The following is a 19,764-nucleotide window of genomic DNA, read 5'->3' as shown; positions in this document are numbered from 1 at the left end:
TATCGTTTTCCCCAGAGTAGCTAACTCGAAATGTTAGGTTAAATTCTAAGATGATTTTAATCAAACTGAAATTGTAACATGGTATTCAGTAGGTTCGCCATTAACGTTTAGTTTTGGAACTTTGCACTGATGCTTTAAAATGGGAGGCAACCTAGTTGAAATCCTCGCTCTCCCTTAAACTTAACCCCTTTGAAATAAGGACCCTCTCTCCACATCTTTAGGTACTCAACCATTTTATTACTTTTTAAAATCAGATTGAATTACATGATCTTATTGCACATTTTCACCCATATTCAGTTTTAATTACAATTTGCTCAGATTCGTCGTCTGAATTGTTAAGCTGTTAGATTATGTGTCTCGTTGATAACGCTGTCTTGATAAAAATGATTCAGAAATCAAGTTAGTGGCCTTTCAAAACACTTCTGTGATCTGTGGAAGGAATTACAACTAGACTCAGGCCTTATGAAATTAGCGAAAGGATATATATATATATATATATATATATATATATATATATATATATATATATATATATATATGTGTGTGTGTGTGTATGTATGTATGTATATATGTATGTATATGTATGTATGTATAGTGTAATAGTTCTATATTAAACGATAGATAGATATTTGAATGTGTATATGTGTGTGTGTGTATATATATATATATATATATATATATATATATATATATATATATATATATATATATAATGTATTGAATTTATATTAAACAATATTTATTGTTGAATATTTGTGAATATATATATATATATATATATATATATATATATATATATATATATATATAGATAGATAGATAGCTAGATAGATATACAAAGTTTATGTATATTATGTATATATACATGTATATATTATATATGTATATATATATATATATATATATATATATATATATATATATATATATTATATGATGTGTCCCATGTAATTATTCCGCAACTGTTAACCTTTCCGATTTTGTGTGTGTGTATGTGCGTGTCCGTGCCTGACTCCGGAGAGCAGCGTCACGATCTTGAACGGTTGGGGTGTAATCGCATCTGTAAGGCTCGTTTGACTTGCAACCTTGAAACATTGACTGGAAGTTTGACCGGGATGCATCTCATTGGTACAGCCAGACGGGTTGCAAAAGAGTCTCTCTCTCTCTCTCTGTGTGTGTTCGGTTGTGACTAAGGAATCCGGCTTGTTATATTTCTTCCTTAAATTCAATGTAGTTGTTTTTCTTGAATCTTGGTGAAAGTAATTTGTAAACATAACATTTTGTGGTCACTGAAAGTTCTTTCTTAAACTTTTCAAAACTCGACGTATATTTGTTAATTGAGGTTTAAATTTACATCACTTCACATCTAAAGCCTTCAAAACATGTTATAAAAAAAAGAGAACTTTCTCGAGAGATCTATTAAAGTTGTTACTTTTAATTGAAACAAAATGCAAACCATGAGATATCTTCTGTTGAAACTGACTGGAACGCATGACCGTGCACTTGGGGAAATGAAAGTCTGTGATAAATTTTTCATATATCAATTTAGTCTATAATATCATATCAAAGAATTAACCCTTTTCATTCTAATCATATTTAAGTATTATATGTTCAAAAGGTGATCGGAACCACTTAAATTCGATTAAGGACTGGTGATGTATCTCTTGTTAAATTTGTATGTCATGATGTTTGAAAGAAGATATTTCTTGTAATAAAATTGAACAAGTAAAAGATGCGCCGAAGTTTCTTCAGCGCAATCGAGTTTTCTGTACATCATATAATCAAGGCCACCACGGTGGTCTCAGTATAATGCTGTATGAGCGGCGGCCCATGAAACTTTAACACGGCCCGGTGGTGGCATGGCCTATATTGTTACCAGAAGCACGATTATGGCTAACTTTAGCCGTAAATAAAATGAAAACTACTGAAGCTAGAGGGCTGCAGTTTGATTGGAGGGTGGGTGATCAACATACCGATATGTAGCCCTCTAGTCTCAGTGATTTTTAAGATCTGAGGGCGGACAGAAAAAGTGCGGACAGAAAAAAATGCGGACGGACGGACAAATCCGGCACAATAGTTTTGTTTTCAGAAAGCTAAAACTAATTTTTGCAGGAAGTCACGACGTAGCAAACAAACTGGAACGGCGCTGAAAAGAGGATGCACTCTTATTTAAGAAGTTAATCTAATTTCCTATGTCCTGACAGTCCTGCTGGTAGGCTGATGGTGAGAATGTAAATAAACACAAGGAAGTTTACTTTGGTTCATTTATTTATCTATCTATCTGTCTATCTATCTATCTATCTATCTGTCTATATATATATAAATCTATAAATATATATATATATATATATATATATATATATATATATATATATATATATATATATTTAATTATATTAGATATATGCATATAATATATACCATGTGTTTATATTTATGTATATACATATATATATATATATATATATATATAATATATATATATATATTATATTTATATATATACATGTGTGTGTGTGTGTGTGTGTATGTGTGTTTATAAAGTAAATGATTCTTCATCCTATTGTCACTTTGCTATGAATTCTTCTATTAGATTTCTGAACCATTTGCGTTGAAACTTGGTGCACATGAGTTCCTGTAGTTGGATGGTTTATCTCATCTTTCGGGGCTGTGTTCCACTTTTTCTTTCTGTTTATTTCCCCACATGAGATCAGACCAGTCTTTTATTGATAAGGCTAGGTCTTGAACTGTGGGCTACATATATATATATATATATATATATATATATATATATATATATATATATATATATATATATATATATATATATATATATATATATATATATATATATATCCCTAATTGCAACCCAATTGCAACAGATGAGATTGTTGAGTGGCTCCTTTGTGCATTTCTCTTCATGATGCCTGCTTAGTCTGGTTGGCTCAGTAAGATCAAATACTTTGTTGTTCCACTTGCAAACCAGCGACCAAATGCTGTTGACAAGCATGCCTTGGCAAGCTTTATAGTGACTGGTAGTTGCATATTGTCATGGACTACCCAGTACACATTTCAGTGGAGTCGCCCACTTCATTGCCTAGACAGAACAGCTACAGGTGAACCTATGCCAGAATCCTATTCTTCCTTCCCATTGTTCCATTTCTTTTTGGGAGAGGCTCCATAGTCTGATAGAATGGTGTTCCACAGTGCGGTGGAGCTGCATCCTAGCAAGGGAGGCCAGCTGGTTGTAAGCATTGTCTGGTAGTTACCTAAGAGGCAGCAGTAATCCGTGATAACCACACTCTAACGTCTAACCGTTAACCAAGGTTTGCTGTTTTGTTAGGCTCATCATGTCACTTGGAATTTTGGACAAACTATGCAGTAACATGGCATTCTTGATCCTTTCTAGTTTTCTGTAAAAGAAAGCTATTGAGGTGGATTTGTCTGTCCGTACGCACTTTTTCTGTCCGCCTCAGATCTTAAAAACTACTGAGGCTAGAGGGCTGCAAATTGGTTTGTTGATCATCCACCCTCCATTCATCGAACATACCAAATTGCAGCCCTCTAGCCTCAGTGGCTTTTATTTTATTTAAGGTTAAAGTTAGCCATAATCGTGCGTCTGGCAACGCTATAGGACAGGCCACCACCGGACCGTGGCTGAAAGCTTCATGAACCGCGGCTCATACAGCATTATAAGCCGTACAGAAAACTCGACTGCGCCGAAGAAACTTCGGCGCATGTTCTACTTGTTGTGGTTCGGATTCCATAAGCCGAAGTAACCAATTGGTTCTTAGCCATTAAAATAAAGTCAAATCCTTCAGGCCAGCCTAGGAGAGCTGTTAATCAGCTCAGTGGTCTGGTAAAACTAAGATATACCTAACCTCTACTTGTTGTGTACATGAACGAGCTTGTACCTCACTCATTGATACCGTATTCACTTTTGGGCTTAACAGAGGCACAATTAGATTTAACGGAACATGCCAGTCTAGACTATTTGGAAATTAAAACTCGGAACCTCTCGTTGAAGAATCGAGTCCTGCCCTCTGGATTAAGAGGACATATACAGTAGCAGTAGCCTACTGACATTTGAAGATTTGTCATGTTAGGTTTATGATGCGCTGTAGTGAATTTGTTATTTCCAACAATGAAAGAAAACGGGAGGATGCTTTTTTATTTCTTTGGTACTGTTTAATTTCTTCTGCTTACAATAGTTTGCAGTTTTTTTTTTTTTTTTTTTGACACCAGGGGTCTAGCGATCACTGCTTTCGCCATGTCGATTAATATTTTTATTTTATGAGGTTGGAAGATTCACTTTCATTTTATATGGAGGCAAGATTCACTTTCATTTATTAGTAGCAATATTCACTTTCATTTATTAGTAGCAATATTCACTTTAATTTTATTTAGCAGCAAGAATCACTTTCATTTCATATAGCTGCAAGATTCGCTTTAATTTTATTTAGTAGCAAGAATCACTTTCATTTCATATATAAGATTCGAGATAAGATTCATATTCTTACTGTAATACTGACCGTTTAACTAGGTGGTTCAATCCTAGGTGATTTTAATTGATGGATCTAGAGACTGAATTAATTTCAACTTGCAGTATACCTGACTGGAGCCTACACCATTTCAAGAGGATAAAGATAAACATATTATAATCTGGGATTTTATTGTTCGTCATAAAATAAATCTACACTATCGGCTTCCTTCAGACATCAGTAAAATCCTGGTAGATAAAGAGCCTTAAAGAATAAATAAAATTAAATTTGCTTGTATGAGTTGTACTGACAAGTGGTTTAGAAGGATAGGAAACTTTCAGTGGACAAACTTCTTTTCTCAGCAACAATATGTATTCAAAGAAGGTGAATTTTTAAAAGACAGTTGCATGTGTACACGAAAACTGTCATATAAAGTATTGTAAACAGTCATAGAAAGATTGAGAACTCCTCGAAAAGAGGAACTCAGGAATCGAAAAATAGGGAATTTTGAAAAGATGAAGTTATGTTTAGAAGGCAAAAACGACCTTACAAAGATTGAAGTTATGTTTAGAAGGCAAAAACGACCTTACAAAGATAAGTCATTTGTAAGAAGGCAGTTAAAGTCATAGAATTATGGCGAAGTCCTTGGGGGTGAGAACAGATTTGTTGTAGAAGTATAAAGAAGTTTACAAAAATTACGAAACGTGCGAAGACTAGAGAGGTCCAGCAAAGTGGGGAACTTTGATTGAAGGCAAGAATTAATTTACAAACATGGATATTTTTTGAAGTCAAGAAGTAGCATAAAAATATTGGAAACGTGTTTAAAAGGCAAGAACGAATATAGGAAGAGTAGAAATGTATTAAGAAGGCGAAAGAGGCTCTAAAAAAGTCCCTGATAAAGTAAGAACAAGTATACAGAAACATGATCCAACCTTCTTGAAGAAGAAGGTCTAGCATACAAAGATAGGTAACTCATGTACAGGGAAGAACATGCATACTAGGACTGGTAAATTTCAGAAGAGAAAAGAGCAAGATTAGGGCCGCCTGGTTAAGGTGAGGAGACTTTCAAAGATAGCGAATATTTTGAAATAGCAGAAACAGCTATACAAACATCTAAATTCCCGGAAAAAGTAATAAGAAGATTTTTTAAGTACAGAGGTAAGCCATCAATCATATCAGACAGAGCATAGAAACAGGACAGTCACTCGTGTTTTAAGGAAATATTTACAGTTAAATAGTTAAGAGCACTTAGGCAGAAGCAAGGACTGGTTGGGAATTTATTTACAAAAGAAACAAGGCATGAGGTTTAAAAGCAAAGTATAAATTCTTGATACTGAATTTAAGAATAATAAAAGACTAATACTTAAGAGACTTGAAAATTTTTCAGATGAAGTTTGGGTTCCTCAGTCTTTAAACCCGGCTTGAGAAAGGAAACATGCGTCATAAGTGAAAGTTCAGTGCAAAAAAAAAAAAGAACTTTATAATGTAATGCATAACATCCTCAGAAAAGAAGCTTTGTACTGAAGAATTAAGAGACAGGAATTATGATGAAGAAAAATTTAAAGAGAATAGGAGAATAAAGAGTAAACTGAGATAGAAATAAAGAGATTTTCAAATGGGAAAAGAAATGACGTTAGAAATGAGTAATGTTGAAAATGAAAGGTGGAGAAGCTAATATTTCAAAGTAAAAGGAAAGAAATTTTCGAGTGGTATAAGGAATCGTAGAACGTGAATAAAATATTTCTCAAGGTAAAGTTGGAGAAGCAAAGAAATCGTCAACTAGAAACCATACTGAGAAGGTATAAGATTGTACTTTCAAGGTAAAATCGGTAAAATCAAAATGTACTTAGATGGGGACTCCATAGGAATCAGAGGGGACGGAGTAAGACTCGGAAGGAGCAGCTGGTGCTCCATAACTCTCGGCTGGGGCTCCTACAACGTTGCCATTTCCGTTTGCGTTGCCGAAGACGTTGCCGTTTCCGTTGCCATTGCCATTTCCATTGCTGTACCCATTGCCATTACCATTGCTGAAGATGTTGCCATTTCCATTGCCGTTGCTGTAGCCATTTCTTCCATTGCCATTGCCGTTCCTTCTGGCGTTACCATTTCTTCTGCCATTGCCATTGCTGTATCCATTACGTCCATTTCCATTTCCATTTCCATTTGAACTATAGCCGTTGCTGCCATTGCCGTTCCTTCTTCCATTTCCATTGCCATTTGAACCGTAACCACTGGCACCATTGCCATTTCTGCCATTTCCATTGCCATTTGATCCATTTCCATTGCCATTAGGTCCATAACCGTATCCGGCATTAGGATCAACCCCAATGAGCTCGTTGACCGAGTAGAAAGACTCGGCGTTAGCGCAGTCGAAGTTGAACCACCAGTCACAGACGAGGTACTGTTGGTTGAAGATGGTGCCGTTGGGGCAGAGGAAGGAGTCCTGCTGACGGCGCCCATTGGGCCTGTCCTGGCAGATGTGGAAGACCTGGCAGCCGGCTTCTCGATCAGTGTCAGCGTAATAGCCAGGGACAGCCTGGTCGTCACAAGAGAAACCAGTTTCAGGAACGGAGGCCAAGACTGGATAGTCTTCTCCAGGGACACCGCCACCTGGGATGTTTTCGGACAAAGCGGCTATCTCGGCATCGACACCATACCCGCCATTAGGTGCCCCGTATGATCTGCTTGGAGGAGCACCATACCCATTGCTGGGGACACCATTAGAGCCCCCAAAGCCATTTGAAAAACCGCCGTTAGGAGCTCCGTAAGAACTAGAAGGGAAGTTTTGCGTAGAAGCCACTCCCAGTAGAGCTGCAACGGGAGATTTGAAATAATGAAAAGTTGTTTATGGTGTGTTTTCTCATGATTTTATTTTTTTAACTGCATTTAATTTTTTTTCCTATGGCACTTAAAAGACAGCCAGTGCATTACTCTAAATTCTGGAATTTTAAAAGTTACAAACCTCAATATATTTCTAAATGAATAAAACAATCAGCGCTTTTGAAGAGGAAGTATATGCTTAAACTATAATAATGTTCATCAAAATTGTGTTTCATAGTTATGCATAACTGTCTGGAATTGAGGAATCATGGTGAAGCTTGTAAACCATTCTTTCACTAAATTAATTTTCATATAAATTGTCTAAAATTGCTGCATTGTGATCACATTTTATTATAACTGACATCTGATTAATAGTATTGTTGCTTTTTAGACAGATTTTTTGCCCTATTGAGTCCGTAATGTTTTCTTGCTAAGGTCTCAGATTTATATCATATTTATATTAAATGTTAGCTGCGGAAACACTACTAAAGAAAATTTAGAAAACAAGTCTTTCAGTGAACATCTAGATTTGTCTGTGTCTGGTTCCCTAACTTTAATTTTATTCCTATTACTCTGCAGTGTTTCAACCTTCAACTGCTCGGTTTATTTCTCAAGTTTTAGATTAAGGGTCGAACAGTATTAAATAATAAAATGATTAAGTATACAAGATAGATATTTTCATTAAATGAGGTCATATTATTATTCCTGTTTTTTAATCTGTCATACATCCGTCCATCCATCCATCCGTTGCATGGTACGTATTTTCCATATTCGCAAATTATTACTCAATAAATGCATGTCACTGTTGGTCATTTAAAATTTTGAAAGGATGTTAGATTTAGATACATTTATTTCTATCGTTGATGCCCCTTTGAAGGACTCGGAACGTTTCAGTAAAAATGAGTATGTTATGGCATAATTTCTTGGATGTCGTGCATGAATTTTTTTTTAATTCCAGGCACTGTATCTGGATTTATCGTTGCTAATTAGTCCAGATAAGGGTGTTAGATAGGTCGTTGGGGCATTATGCTAGTAAGATTGTTAGCTTTATCACCATCGTCACCATCTCCAAAACATTAATTAGTCACGGTATACTTTATCGACAGAATATTAGGATTACGACTTTAAAAACTGACAGCTCGTCATAATGATGTTCTAAGGTTATTGATGGCTTTTGATAATTACTCAGTATTTGTGATTGTTTAATTCACAGTGTTATTGTTGGCTTGATACTGCAGGGTATGGGCTAGCATCCTTGTCCAAAAAACCTAGCCAGCAAACGTAAAAAATCCTCTGAAATCACCCCATCTAGACGTAAGAAGCTTGTTAGTGTATATAACAGAAAATTATTGAAATATGTATAATGTCCTATTGCTAGCGTGAAAGATAAAAGGTCCACATGAATGTTTAGCAATGATGTCGATATGAAAAAAAACTGACATTCCAATTTTTTTTTTTAGATGATGTCGATATAAAAAAACTTACTATTTCCAATTTACGCAAAGCTCTCCATGGCTTTCTCCGGGCCTCATTGGACTTGGTTACTTCAAGACCTCAAAATCCGCACAAAAGGCATAGGAAGACATTTATATATATATATATTGAAAGTATGTATGTGCGTGTGTTCTTATGCATGTACAAGTATATTCTCCCAAAACTGATCTTTACGCGCTTATGTTAAATCAAGTTTGATAAATTTACTAAATAATGCTAAAATCTTATTATTTTGCCAGTTTATTTTCTGAAGTTGATCTGGATTAATCAAACTTACCCAGTAGCACTATGGCCTTCATACTGAGAATCGAGAATCAAGATGACAGTCGTAAAGCGAAGAAGAGATGTCAGCCTGACTTCGAATATGAAAATGCTGCAGGAAGAGAAGAGAAGAGAAGCGGAGAGGAAGACGATGCTGGAAGAAGATGCTGGAGGAAGATGATTCCAAGATCTCAGGCGCCCGTTTATATATCATGAGAGGAGGCAGATGTTCTTAGCATCTCTCCTCTACCCCCGACCTGAGACGCCCTGCCCTGACCGGTCCACAGGGGGAGCCACGAATTCGAGGTGGCCACAGACGCTACCTCTCACTTGACCCTGTTGCAAGGTCAAGAGACGCCCGCAGGAGTCTCCTCCTCCTCCTCCAAGAAGCGCTGGCCATTCGCATGCTGGCCCTCATAGCACCCACGAAGAAGATGCATTGCTCTCCACGTTTTTGACCTACGTCGCAACACCTCCTTCGGACGGTCTCTTTCGTAATGTTGTCTGTGTTGTTGCGCTGTTTCTCGTCTTTTGTATTTTGTTGTTTCATTTCTGTTGGCTTTTCATTCCCTGATGTGTTTAGCTGTTTGTAAACAGTGGCGCTGACCATCGCACGAAAACTTGCTAAAGGTTCTTTACAGGCGTCCCTTCGGCCCCTAGCTGCAACCCCTTTAATTCGTTTTAATGTACCTCCGTTCACATTCTCTTTCTTCCGTCTTACTTTCCACCCTCTCCTAACAATTGATTCATAGTCAACTGCTTTGAGGTTTTTCTCCTGTTACACCTTTCAAACCTTTTACTGTTAATTTCCGTTTCAGCGCCGAATGACCACATTAATCCCAGCGCTTGCCCTTTGGCCGCCTAAATTCTATATTCTATCCTGTTTTATCTTATGAAAATATCTCCGCCATTACTGTTCTATACATAATCGTCTTGTTGACAGATGCGTATGATTTTTCGAGTCTTTCCCACAAGTATGACCCATATTTCCATTCCATGCATGTTTTGCTTTTTATTTTGACTTTTTACCGGGTTTTTGTTCGTGACTTTTAGGCCGATAATAGCGTAATAAACGACACTAGAATTCACTTTTCTTTTATCCGGCATTCTTATGTTCTCAGTTATTCCCACCGAAACGTGATCTCTTCAAGAATTGGGAGAGGAAGGATTCCCGCTGTCACGAAAATAACCCACAATTTTTCTCTAACGATCATTCTTTCACTTCTTCATCTTTTATTGCCTGTGCGTTGAGACTGCACCGAAGCCTCTGCCTCTCTTATTATATTTTGAGAATGGTTCCGTTTTCCCGAGGTAACTTCGACGCCTTTTTTATCTGATGTAGAATTGTTGACGTCTTCCGTCTTTTATTTTTAGTAAGTTGTTAATATATATATATATATATATATATATATATATATATATATATATATATATATATATATATATATATATATATATATATATATATATATACATATATATATATTTTATATATATATATATATATATATATAGTATATAATATAGTATATATATATAATTTATATATATATATATATATATATGTATATATATATTGATTAAGTTTGTTAATATATATTATATACATACATATATAAACATATATGAACAACTTCCTCAACAAATATATATGTATATATGAGCTTGATGGCGCGCTACACTGCGCTAGAGCCCGGCGCTGCCCATCATGGCTCCCCAACCATGCAGATCCCCTACCTACCCCGCCCCAACCTGGGGTGGACAAACAGTTTTTGCAGGAGGAGGGTGGAGGTGTCATGTCTCCCTACCCTCCCTATCCCATACCTATCCTGCCCCCACCCGGGGCAGACAAACAAGATCCACTCGGACTTTATTATTGTAGAAGATATATATATATATATATATATATATATATATATATATATATATATATATATATATATATATATATATATATTATATTAGCACATTAGCAACTTAATAAGTAACTAAAAAGGAAAACGTCAACAGTTCTACATCACATAACATAGGCGTCGAAGTTACCTCGGAAAACGGAACCATTTTCAAAATACAATAAGAGAGGCAGAGGTTTTGATGCAGCCTCAATGCACAGGCAATAAAAGATCAAGAAGTGAAAGAGTGATCGTTAGAGAAAAATTGTGGGTTATTTTCATGACAGCGGGAGTCCTTCCTCTCTCAATTCTTGAAGGGATCACGTTTCAGTGGGAATAATTGAGAACATAAGATTGCCGGATAAAAGAAAAGTGAATTTGGTTGTCGTTAATTAGTCTATTAGCGGCCTAAAAGTCACGATAAAAACGGAAAAAACAAAATAAAAAGCAAAACATGCATGGAATGTTAATGTGTGCCGCAGTTGTGGGAAAAGCTCGGAAGAATCATACGTATCTGTTAGCAAGACGATCTTGTAAAGCACCTTAGGGACTGACGAAGGAGATACTGTTTTCTTGTGATATATGCAGTATATATATGTATATATATATATATATATATATATATATATATATATATATATATATATATATATATATATATATATATATAATATATATATATATATGTATACATATACATATATATGTGTTTGTGTGTGTGTATATGTGTGTGTGTGTATTCAACATTCAGCTTTTTTCCTCAAAGGGTTGGTCCGGTGGGAAAACAATACGAAGGTCGCTGTTCCATTCACGAAATTAACTGCTTCATGCACCACACAGAAGGGTCATCCGCAGCTTTTCGAACTCCTTCACATGCATTGCACCATTCATCTCTGTTTTACGCACACACTGAAGCTTCCTGGATATTAAGACCCTTCCTTTCCAGCACCTCTGCCAGCCATCTGTCGAGTGCTTACCGAGCCTTCCTGTCTTCCTTCCTAAAACTTCCGAAATATTCTCTCTTTTCACGAAGTATGGATGTCCACTATTTCCCCATGACCAGACCGTCTTGAAACCCTAAGATTCATCCCTTCACCTAAGTTACCGTTTTTGATCGATTTTTTTTCTCGATGTTTCTCACTGAGTTCTTATTTCTCTTCATATACTACTCAGATATTTTATCTCAACGCCGTCAACGTTTGTTCTTTCACTCACATTCAACATCCACACCTCACTTCCATGTAGGAGTATTGGCTCAACAGTGCCTTCAGACATTCCCATCTTGGCTTCCAAGAACACTCCAATTCTTTTCTTTTCTAAATATTTTGCCTAAACCCTGCTGCTTTTCTTGCTTCCCTATTGTATGACACTTCAATTTTATTATTATTATTATTATTATTATTATTATTATTATTATTATTATTATTATTATTATTATTATTATTATTATTATTATTCAGAAGATGAACCCTATTCATGTGGTGTTCATTTGAAGGAAGCATTAGAAAGTAATAAGAAATAATTAAAGAAGAGATCAGCTATTAGAAAAGAAAAATATAAAGTAACAAATTAATAAATAGATAGATAAGAATGTATTTTAAAAATAGTAAAATTGCTAAAGTAAATTCAAATCTAATAAACTAAAATTCCTGTACGAATCGGTACATCCCTAATGTATTTTCATTCAGTTTACTGGAGGACAGTAACAATTGCTTTCAGGTAGTAATGCATTGCATCTTCGCTTGAACTTTTTACTCCCAAATTCCTGTACGAATCAGCTACATCCCTAAAGGTATATATCTCATTCAGTTTACTGAAGGGACAGAAACAATTGCTTTTGGGTAGTAATGCATTGCATCTTCGCTTGAACTTTTTACTCCCAAATTCCCGTACGAATCAGCTACATCCCTAAAGGTATATATCTCATTCAGTTTACTGGAGGGACAGTGACAGTTGCTTTCAGGTAGTAATGAATTGCATCTTCTCTTGAACTTTCTACTCCCAAATTCCTGTATGAATCAGCTACATCCCTAAAGGTATATATATCTCATTCAGTTTACTGGAGGGACCTGTACTCCAAAAATTATAACTTATTTACCTTACCCATTCTCAGCAACCCCAGTCCAACCCGACCCACTGAACTGATCTGCATGGTTAGTGTAACGACATAATTGATACGTTCCGAAGAGAGAGAACCCGCACCTCTCATAAAGAAGAGTAAAAGAAGCCATTTCCCATATATGTAAATAGCCACGCAAGGGCTTCTCCCAGAGCTGTTATTAAGTCGAGGGCGAAAGAGATTTATATTCGCCAGGTGGACTGCACGAAGATCTCCACTGGGTATCTTCCCTCGGATGCTTATGTAAAGATTTGTGTTGGCATTTAAGTAGATTTCTCTTGATTAAAACATTTGATTTTACTTTGTTTCACGTCATTCGTTTTATAACTAAGTGTAATTGATTGACAATTGAAATGCCCTATTTTTGAGAGGATATTAGTCCCAGTAATATTCACGTGTCTGTCCCATCCATAGTATAAATTCGTCCAAAAAATATCTTATAAAAATAGTATATATGTATATATATATACAGTGTATGTATATACATCCGTATACTTATATAAAAATTGTACATATGTATATAATATATACATTTGTATATTTATATATAAATGATATGGCTTTTCTGTAATCATGCCAGTCATAGTCAGTTTTATCTCAATGAGATATGATTGAGCGGTTGGGACTGTAGTTTGGGTCATGTCTTTTGTTTTTCTCTCGACTCGGAAGGGACCACTTTTCGGAAGAAGCAAAGTTCTAGAGGAAAAAATATAAATAGATATATTTTTTTGTTCACTATAGGTATTAATATTTAAGATAGTGCCAGGCCCAAATTACTGAGACACCCCACAATTGGTAACAGTACTCCACGAAGCGCGAAGAATACGAGATCCGCTGTACTGACGTACCTCCAGAAGTAACGGGAGAGAGAGAGAGAGAATTACAAGCAGAAGATACAAACAGCCTTTTACCATGTGTTTTCGGTGCATCAGGCCCGCTAGGGTTTTCTGCTGTGCCAACTAGTATGTTTCTCGTACTATAATTCAAAACAAACACTCTAAGTACCGTTTTGTTTGAACTATTTCTCGCATTCATGTAGTACTGAGATTTCAACAGACTCCACGGTAATAATACATTAACAAACAGAAATGTTACTTCAGTCGTCATCTAATGATTTTTATTTGGAGATTAAGATCCACTATTTGTGTGTTGTGTGTATGTACATCATTATTTAGATTATAGTAAGCGTTAATTTTCTTTTAGTGGAACTTAGGGTATTAAAATTTGTTTGCCCAGAAGTCTTAGAGAATTGTTTAAAAAAAAAAAAAAAAAAAAAAAAAAATATATATATATATATATATATATATATATATATATATATATATATATATATATATATATTAATATTAAAACCATTTAAAACCTTTTTCCAGAATTCCTTAGTTTCGACAAAAAAATCATTTATTTTAAACGCCCATGTAGTATGAAGTAAAAATAGTAAAATAAATATTCAGTTGTTATGAATAGTTCATTAACAAGTATCATTTATGAATTTCGTTGGCATAATGTGGTGATTTTAATATTAACCATAAAGCTGAAGATATAACAATAAAGTTACAGTAACATAAGTATTCTGATGAAAGAAAGTAGACACCTGATAACTCGGATATACAGGTAAAAGATTATTCCCAGAAAATAAATTCATCATAATCGTTGGTGTTATCAGCTATGAAACGACATCTCTTTGGGTCGCCAGATTTTCAGTAATAAAAAGAACGTAGTTTTGATATCTTTGTTTAGGAATGAAGAAAGGACATTTAGAGTTAACATTTAGCAACTTTCACCCAAGCATAGAATAAAACGGGTGTGTTAATTTGAGGCATTCAGTTTTTATTTTGTTTGTAATATTCCCTGCTAACCTTTTCTTTGTTTTAGAATTTTTTTTTTATTTTATGTCTATCATTTTTTCCCCATTTAAGTCTGCCGTATATGCTTTTACATAAATAACATCACTTTCAACTATAGGCTATATATATATATATATATATATATATATATATATATATATATATATATATATATATATATATATGTATATATATATATGTATATATATCTCACATGTGTTTTTAAACAATGATAAAAGGGAAAGTCTTATTTTATGTATATATATTGTATTTGTTCTCATTTTTTACAATTTATCAAATATAAATATGCCTTTTTTCGTAAATATTATATTTCTCGAAGTTGAAAGAATCACTTGTAATGAAAAAGAGGAAGAAGGAAGCAGTGAAGAGAGGAAAATGAGAAGTAGAAGAGAAAGAAGAAGAGTGGTCATCAAAATTCCATTAGAGAGTTTTCACTGTAGCTCAGAATGTCTCAGGAACAGCTCTTGTGGCTCACTTAGAAGACAGGAACGCCGTAGGACTGGGACGGGGTACCAAAGCCATTGCCATTTCCATTGCCATTGGTAAGTCCATTCCTTCCATTGCCATTTCCATTGCCATTGGTAAATCCATTCCTTCCGTTGCCATTTCCATTGCCATTGGTAAATCCATTTCTTCCATTTCCGTTGCCATTGGTAAATCCATTTCTTCCATTACCATTTCCATTGCCGTTGGTATATCCATTCCTTCCATTGCCATTACCATTGGTAAAACCATTGATGCCATTTCCATTACCATTACCATTGGTGAAGCCATTGATGCCATTGCCATTGCCATTGCCATTTCCATTTCCGTTGGTGTATCCATTTCTTCCATTACCATTACCCATTGGTTTCCAACCATTGATACCATTGCCATTTCCATTACCATTGGTGTATCCATTTCTTCCATTGCCATTGATGCGATTTCCATTACCATTGCCATTTCCATTGATGCCATTTCTTCCATTTCCATTACCGTTTGTGAAACCATTTCCATTGCCATTTCCATTACCATTGATGCCATTTGCCATTGATGCCATTTCCATTTGATGAAACCATTGATGCCATTGCCATTTCCATTACCGTTTGTGTATCCATTTCTTCCATTGCCATTACCATTGATGCCATTTCCGTTACCATTTCCATTGGTGTATCCATTCCTTCCATTACCGTTGGTGAGTCCATTTCTGCCATTGCCATTACCATTTGTGTACCCATTCCTTCCATTGCCATTGCCATTACCATTACCATTGGTGAATACAGTCCTGAGGTTGCCATTCCCATTACCATTGCCATAGACATAGCCATTTCCATTGCCATTGATGATACCATTAGCATATTGAGCACTTGGTTCGACTCCAATGAATTCGTTGACGAAGTAGAAGTCTGGAGCAGTGGAACAGTCGAAGTTGAACCACCAGTCACAGACCAAGTACTGCTGATTGAGGATGGTGCCGTTGGGGCAGAGGAAGGAGTCCTGCTGGCGGCGTCCATTTGGTCTGTCTTGGCAGATATGGAAGACCTGGCAGCCAGCCTCAGGGGCCGTATCGGCGTAGTATCCAGGGACACTTTGGGCATCGCAGGAGAATCCTGTATCAGGGACAAAAGCCAGTACTGGATAGTCTACTCCAGGGACACCACCACCTGGAATGTTTTCAGCCAAGGCAGCAATTTCGGCGTCAACTCCATATCCCCCATTGGGAACTCCATAGGATGTGCTTAGAGGAGCACCACCACCATTGCTTCCAAAGCCATTGGAAAACTCACCGTTTGGTGCCCCGTAGGTAGTTGATGGAAAGCTTTGGGATGTTACAGCTCCCAGAAGAGCTGTGGAAAAAGAAAGTGTGCATAATGATATTCGACTTGTTGAGATACAGAACTTTGAATTTAGCTATAGAAGTTTCAGCTTGATTAAGGTGATGCTTTAACTTTTACTCTAGAGTGATTTAATTAGTTAATTCGTCAGTAAATATACATAATCTAAAACTTCATTCAGATATACGCATGTACAATTTCTCATTCATAAGATGTAGTTATCATTGGTTAGGAATTAAAAATTGTTGCTTTACTTAGCATTTTTAAAAGATATATTGTGAATTATATTCTAATACCTCATAATGTCAAAGTAAAGCAATGAAGAACGGGATTCTAAGTGGTTCACAGATAAACATTAAATTGCTTGTCATGCGGTCTTGAATGCTGTGTGAATAGTCTTGAATATATAGAAACAAATACATAGAAACAATTCACTGTGTAACTTCCAATACATTATACATTAAAAAACTATACAGATATCTTTCGAGATAATGTACTATTCTCCTTTTCAATCTCAGAGACTGAAAAGGGAATCGTACAGATTCTTGAAAACAATGTGTAAGGTTTTATTTTTAAATATATTCCTACATTCGCATAACTGTGTATTTGTGTCTCCATTCTAAGACTCATGCTACAGTGAGTTTTTTTTAATAAGGACCTGAATAAGTGTGGCAGAAATTGTTGTAGTTCTCACTCTTAATTGCTGATATGATGAGCGTTCATTTCAAGATGGAAAAATGGTCACTACGAAGAGGAAATTATAAGTAACTTCAAGCAGAATGAATTGGGCCTCAAGAACTTGAATTTAGTTCATTGATAAGAAAGATGATTAAACATCTGCTTACCTAGCAATACGAAAGCCCTCATAGCTTTCTGTAGAGAAGACAGGTGTCTGTAGAAAGAGAAAAGGAAAGGTCTCTGAGAGATTCTGAGTATGATAGACCCTGGAGGGAAGACAGGAGAAAGAGAAGATGCTGGAGCTGTGAGATGAATGATGCTGCACCGAGATGGGATGCGAATTTATACTGGCAAAGGAAGAGAAGTTTCCTCCCCGTCCCTCCCACTGTTTGCTTTCATGCCCCCATTTCACACCTGTCACGATGCCCTAATTACTAAGCGCATGACGGAATCTCTTGAACCTTGTCCGACAAGTCTTTACCGGTGCTGAAATTATCCATACATATACATATATGTGTGTGTGTGTGTTTGTGGTCGTATTTTTATTTATTTATTTCCGGCTAAACCCTTCTTCCCTGAGAACAATATGCTTGTAAGGATCTGCCTTGTCATTACTTTCGTACTATAGTTCTTCATGTTTTTGATGCATTCCGTCTTTATATGCTACAGTAAGTTCCCGAGTATATACATATATATACATACATACATATATATATATATATATATATATATATATATATTATCTATATATATATATATATATATATATATATATATATATATATATATATATATATATATATATATATATTATATATATATATATATATATATATGCATGTGTGTGTATGTATGTATGTATGTATGTATGCATGTGTGTGGTGTTTGTGTGTATTTGAATAGAAAGAAGGGCCTTTCAGTCGTAATAGATTATCTCCGTGTTCCAAACTCCATTTGGGAAATGATGCATTCATGTTCTCGGTGGCCATATGTTAACGATACTTTCTTCAAAGAGCTTTTGCTGTTGAGGGAAATAAAATAGAACTGAAAGAATTTTTTACGTTTGTCTTCCTCAGTTTGTGTGGCGGATGTGGAAATCATCAATTTGTAATTTGCTGAAAATGTGGAAACACTTTCAAGTGAAGATATGTCTTTTTCCATGTCTAGTATAGGTTGTCAGTGGCAGTCATATCTTGCAGTTGAAAGGCTAGATGCCTCCATGGTCTGTAAAGATTGGTGGTACGCAATGTCACAGAATGGCGATTACAAGGCTAGAACGTTAGTTTTAATTTTGAGGTGTGATTGGTCACACCCAGATATAAAGGAAGTATTCTAGTGATGTATAGAAAAAATGATGAAGCCATACAAATGTGTATGCTTCAGTAGAGACTGGTAGCATTTATATAGGTAATTATGCTTCAGAGTCCTTGGAATACGAAGGCTTTGAATGAGTGAATGAATGATCAGTCATTCATTCATTCATTCCGAGGTCGTCGTATCTAAAACGTTGAAGCGTAATTTTACTAATTTTGCTTTCGGTAGGTATGCGAAGTGGATACTTCCTGGCTAATTAAGCGTCATATATTTGATAAAAAAAATTAATTTGAAGAGTTTAAAGGTCGTAATATATCTATTGATCTTTTTCTTTTTCTGTATAACGTGATATTTGCTTTAGAAACTTTAATGATGACCATTGTTTTTGTGATGCCAGCTTTTTACACATTAGTCATGTCAGTTAAGGTCAGTTTTATCGCAATGAGGTTTGATTCAGCAGTTGGTATTGTAGTTAGGGTCATGTCTTTTCTTTTCTTTTTCTCTTGACTCGGAAGGGACCACGTTTTGGGGGAAGCAAAATTCTAGAGAAAAAAACAGATAGAAAAATTTTTTGTTCACCACTTCGTATTAATATTTGTTTAAACTGATAGTGCAAGGCCCAAATTACAGACATCCTAAGTTGGTAACAGTAGTAAGAAACTCGAGAATACTGGTGCCGCTGTATAGTCGCAGTTCCTGAAGTACCGGAAGATACAAACAGCTGGATTCGGAAGGTTGCAAACAGCTGGATTTATGATGGTTTTCATGCACCAGGATGTGTTTCGATGCACCAAGTAGTATGCGCTTCTCTCACTATAGCCTACAAAACCCCTTAAGGGGTTAGTGCCGTCATTGCACCTCACGCGTTGTACTGTAGGCATTACTTAAGGCTCTTTGCAGCGTTCCTTTGGCCCCAAGCTGCAACCACTTTCATTCCTTTTACTGTACCTCTTTTTATATTCTCTTTCTTCCATCTTACTTTCCATCCTCTCCGACAATTGTTTCATAGTGCAACTCTGAGGT

The 19,764-nt window shown here is 35.7% G+C and overlaps 2 protein-coding genes and 1 long non-coding RNA gene across 3 annotated transcripts in view; 1 reads left to right on the top strand and 2 right to left on the bottom strand.

Moving 5' to 3' along the window:
• Positions 1 to 19,764, top strand: part of LOC136833212 (uncharacterized) — a 218,780-nt gene that overhangs the window by 51,225 nt on the left and 147,791 nt on the right. The gene's annotated exons all lie outside the window — the stretch shown is intronic.
• Positions 4,669 to 9,434, bottom strand: LOC136833200 (pro-resilin-like). The gene is made up of 2 exons (XM_067095065.1): positions 9,073 to 9,434; positions 4,669 to 7,292 (listed from the first exon to the last, which is right to left on the bottom strand). The coding sequence occupies exons 1-2, from the start codon at positions 9,092 to 9,094 to the stop codon at positions 6,328 to 6,330; spliced, it is 987 nt and encodes a 328-aa protein (XP_066951166.1). The 5' UTR covers positions 9,095 to 9,434; the 3' UTR covers positions 4,669 to 6,327.
• LOC136833540 (probable cyclin-dependent serine/threonine-protein kinase DDB_G0292550) overlaps positions 15,308 to 19,764 on the bottom strand; it is a 7,748-nt gene continuing 3,291 nt past the window's right edge. The window contains 3 exon segments of the mRNA XM_067095762.1: positions 15,308 to 15,960; positions 15,962 to 15,988; positions 15,990 to 16,617. Coding sequence (XP_066951863.1) covers positions 15,411 to 15,960; positions 15,962 to 15,988; positions 15,990 to 16,617 — 1,205 coding nt within the window. The 3' untranslated portion in view covers positions 15,308 to 15,410.

Source organism: Macrobrachium rosenbergii, chromosome 51 (genome assembly GCF_040412425.1).
Source record: "Macrobrachium rosenbergii isolate ZJJX-2024 chromosome 51, ASM4041242v1, whole genome shotgun sequence".
In the NCBI taxonomy this organism is placed as follows: domain Eukaryota; kingdom Metazoa; phylum Arthropoda; class Malacostraca; order Decapoda; family Palaemonidae; genus Macrobrachium; species Macrobrachium rosenbergii.
Note: the sequence above shows the minus strand (reverse complement) of the source record. Positions and strands in the feature narration are given on the sequence as shown.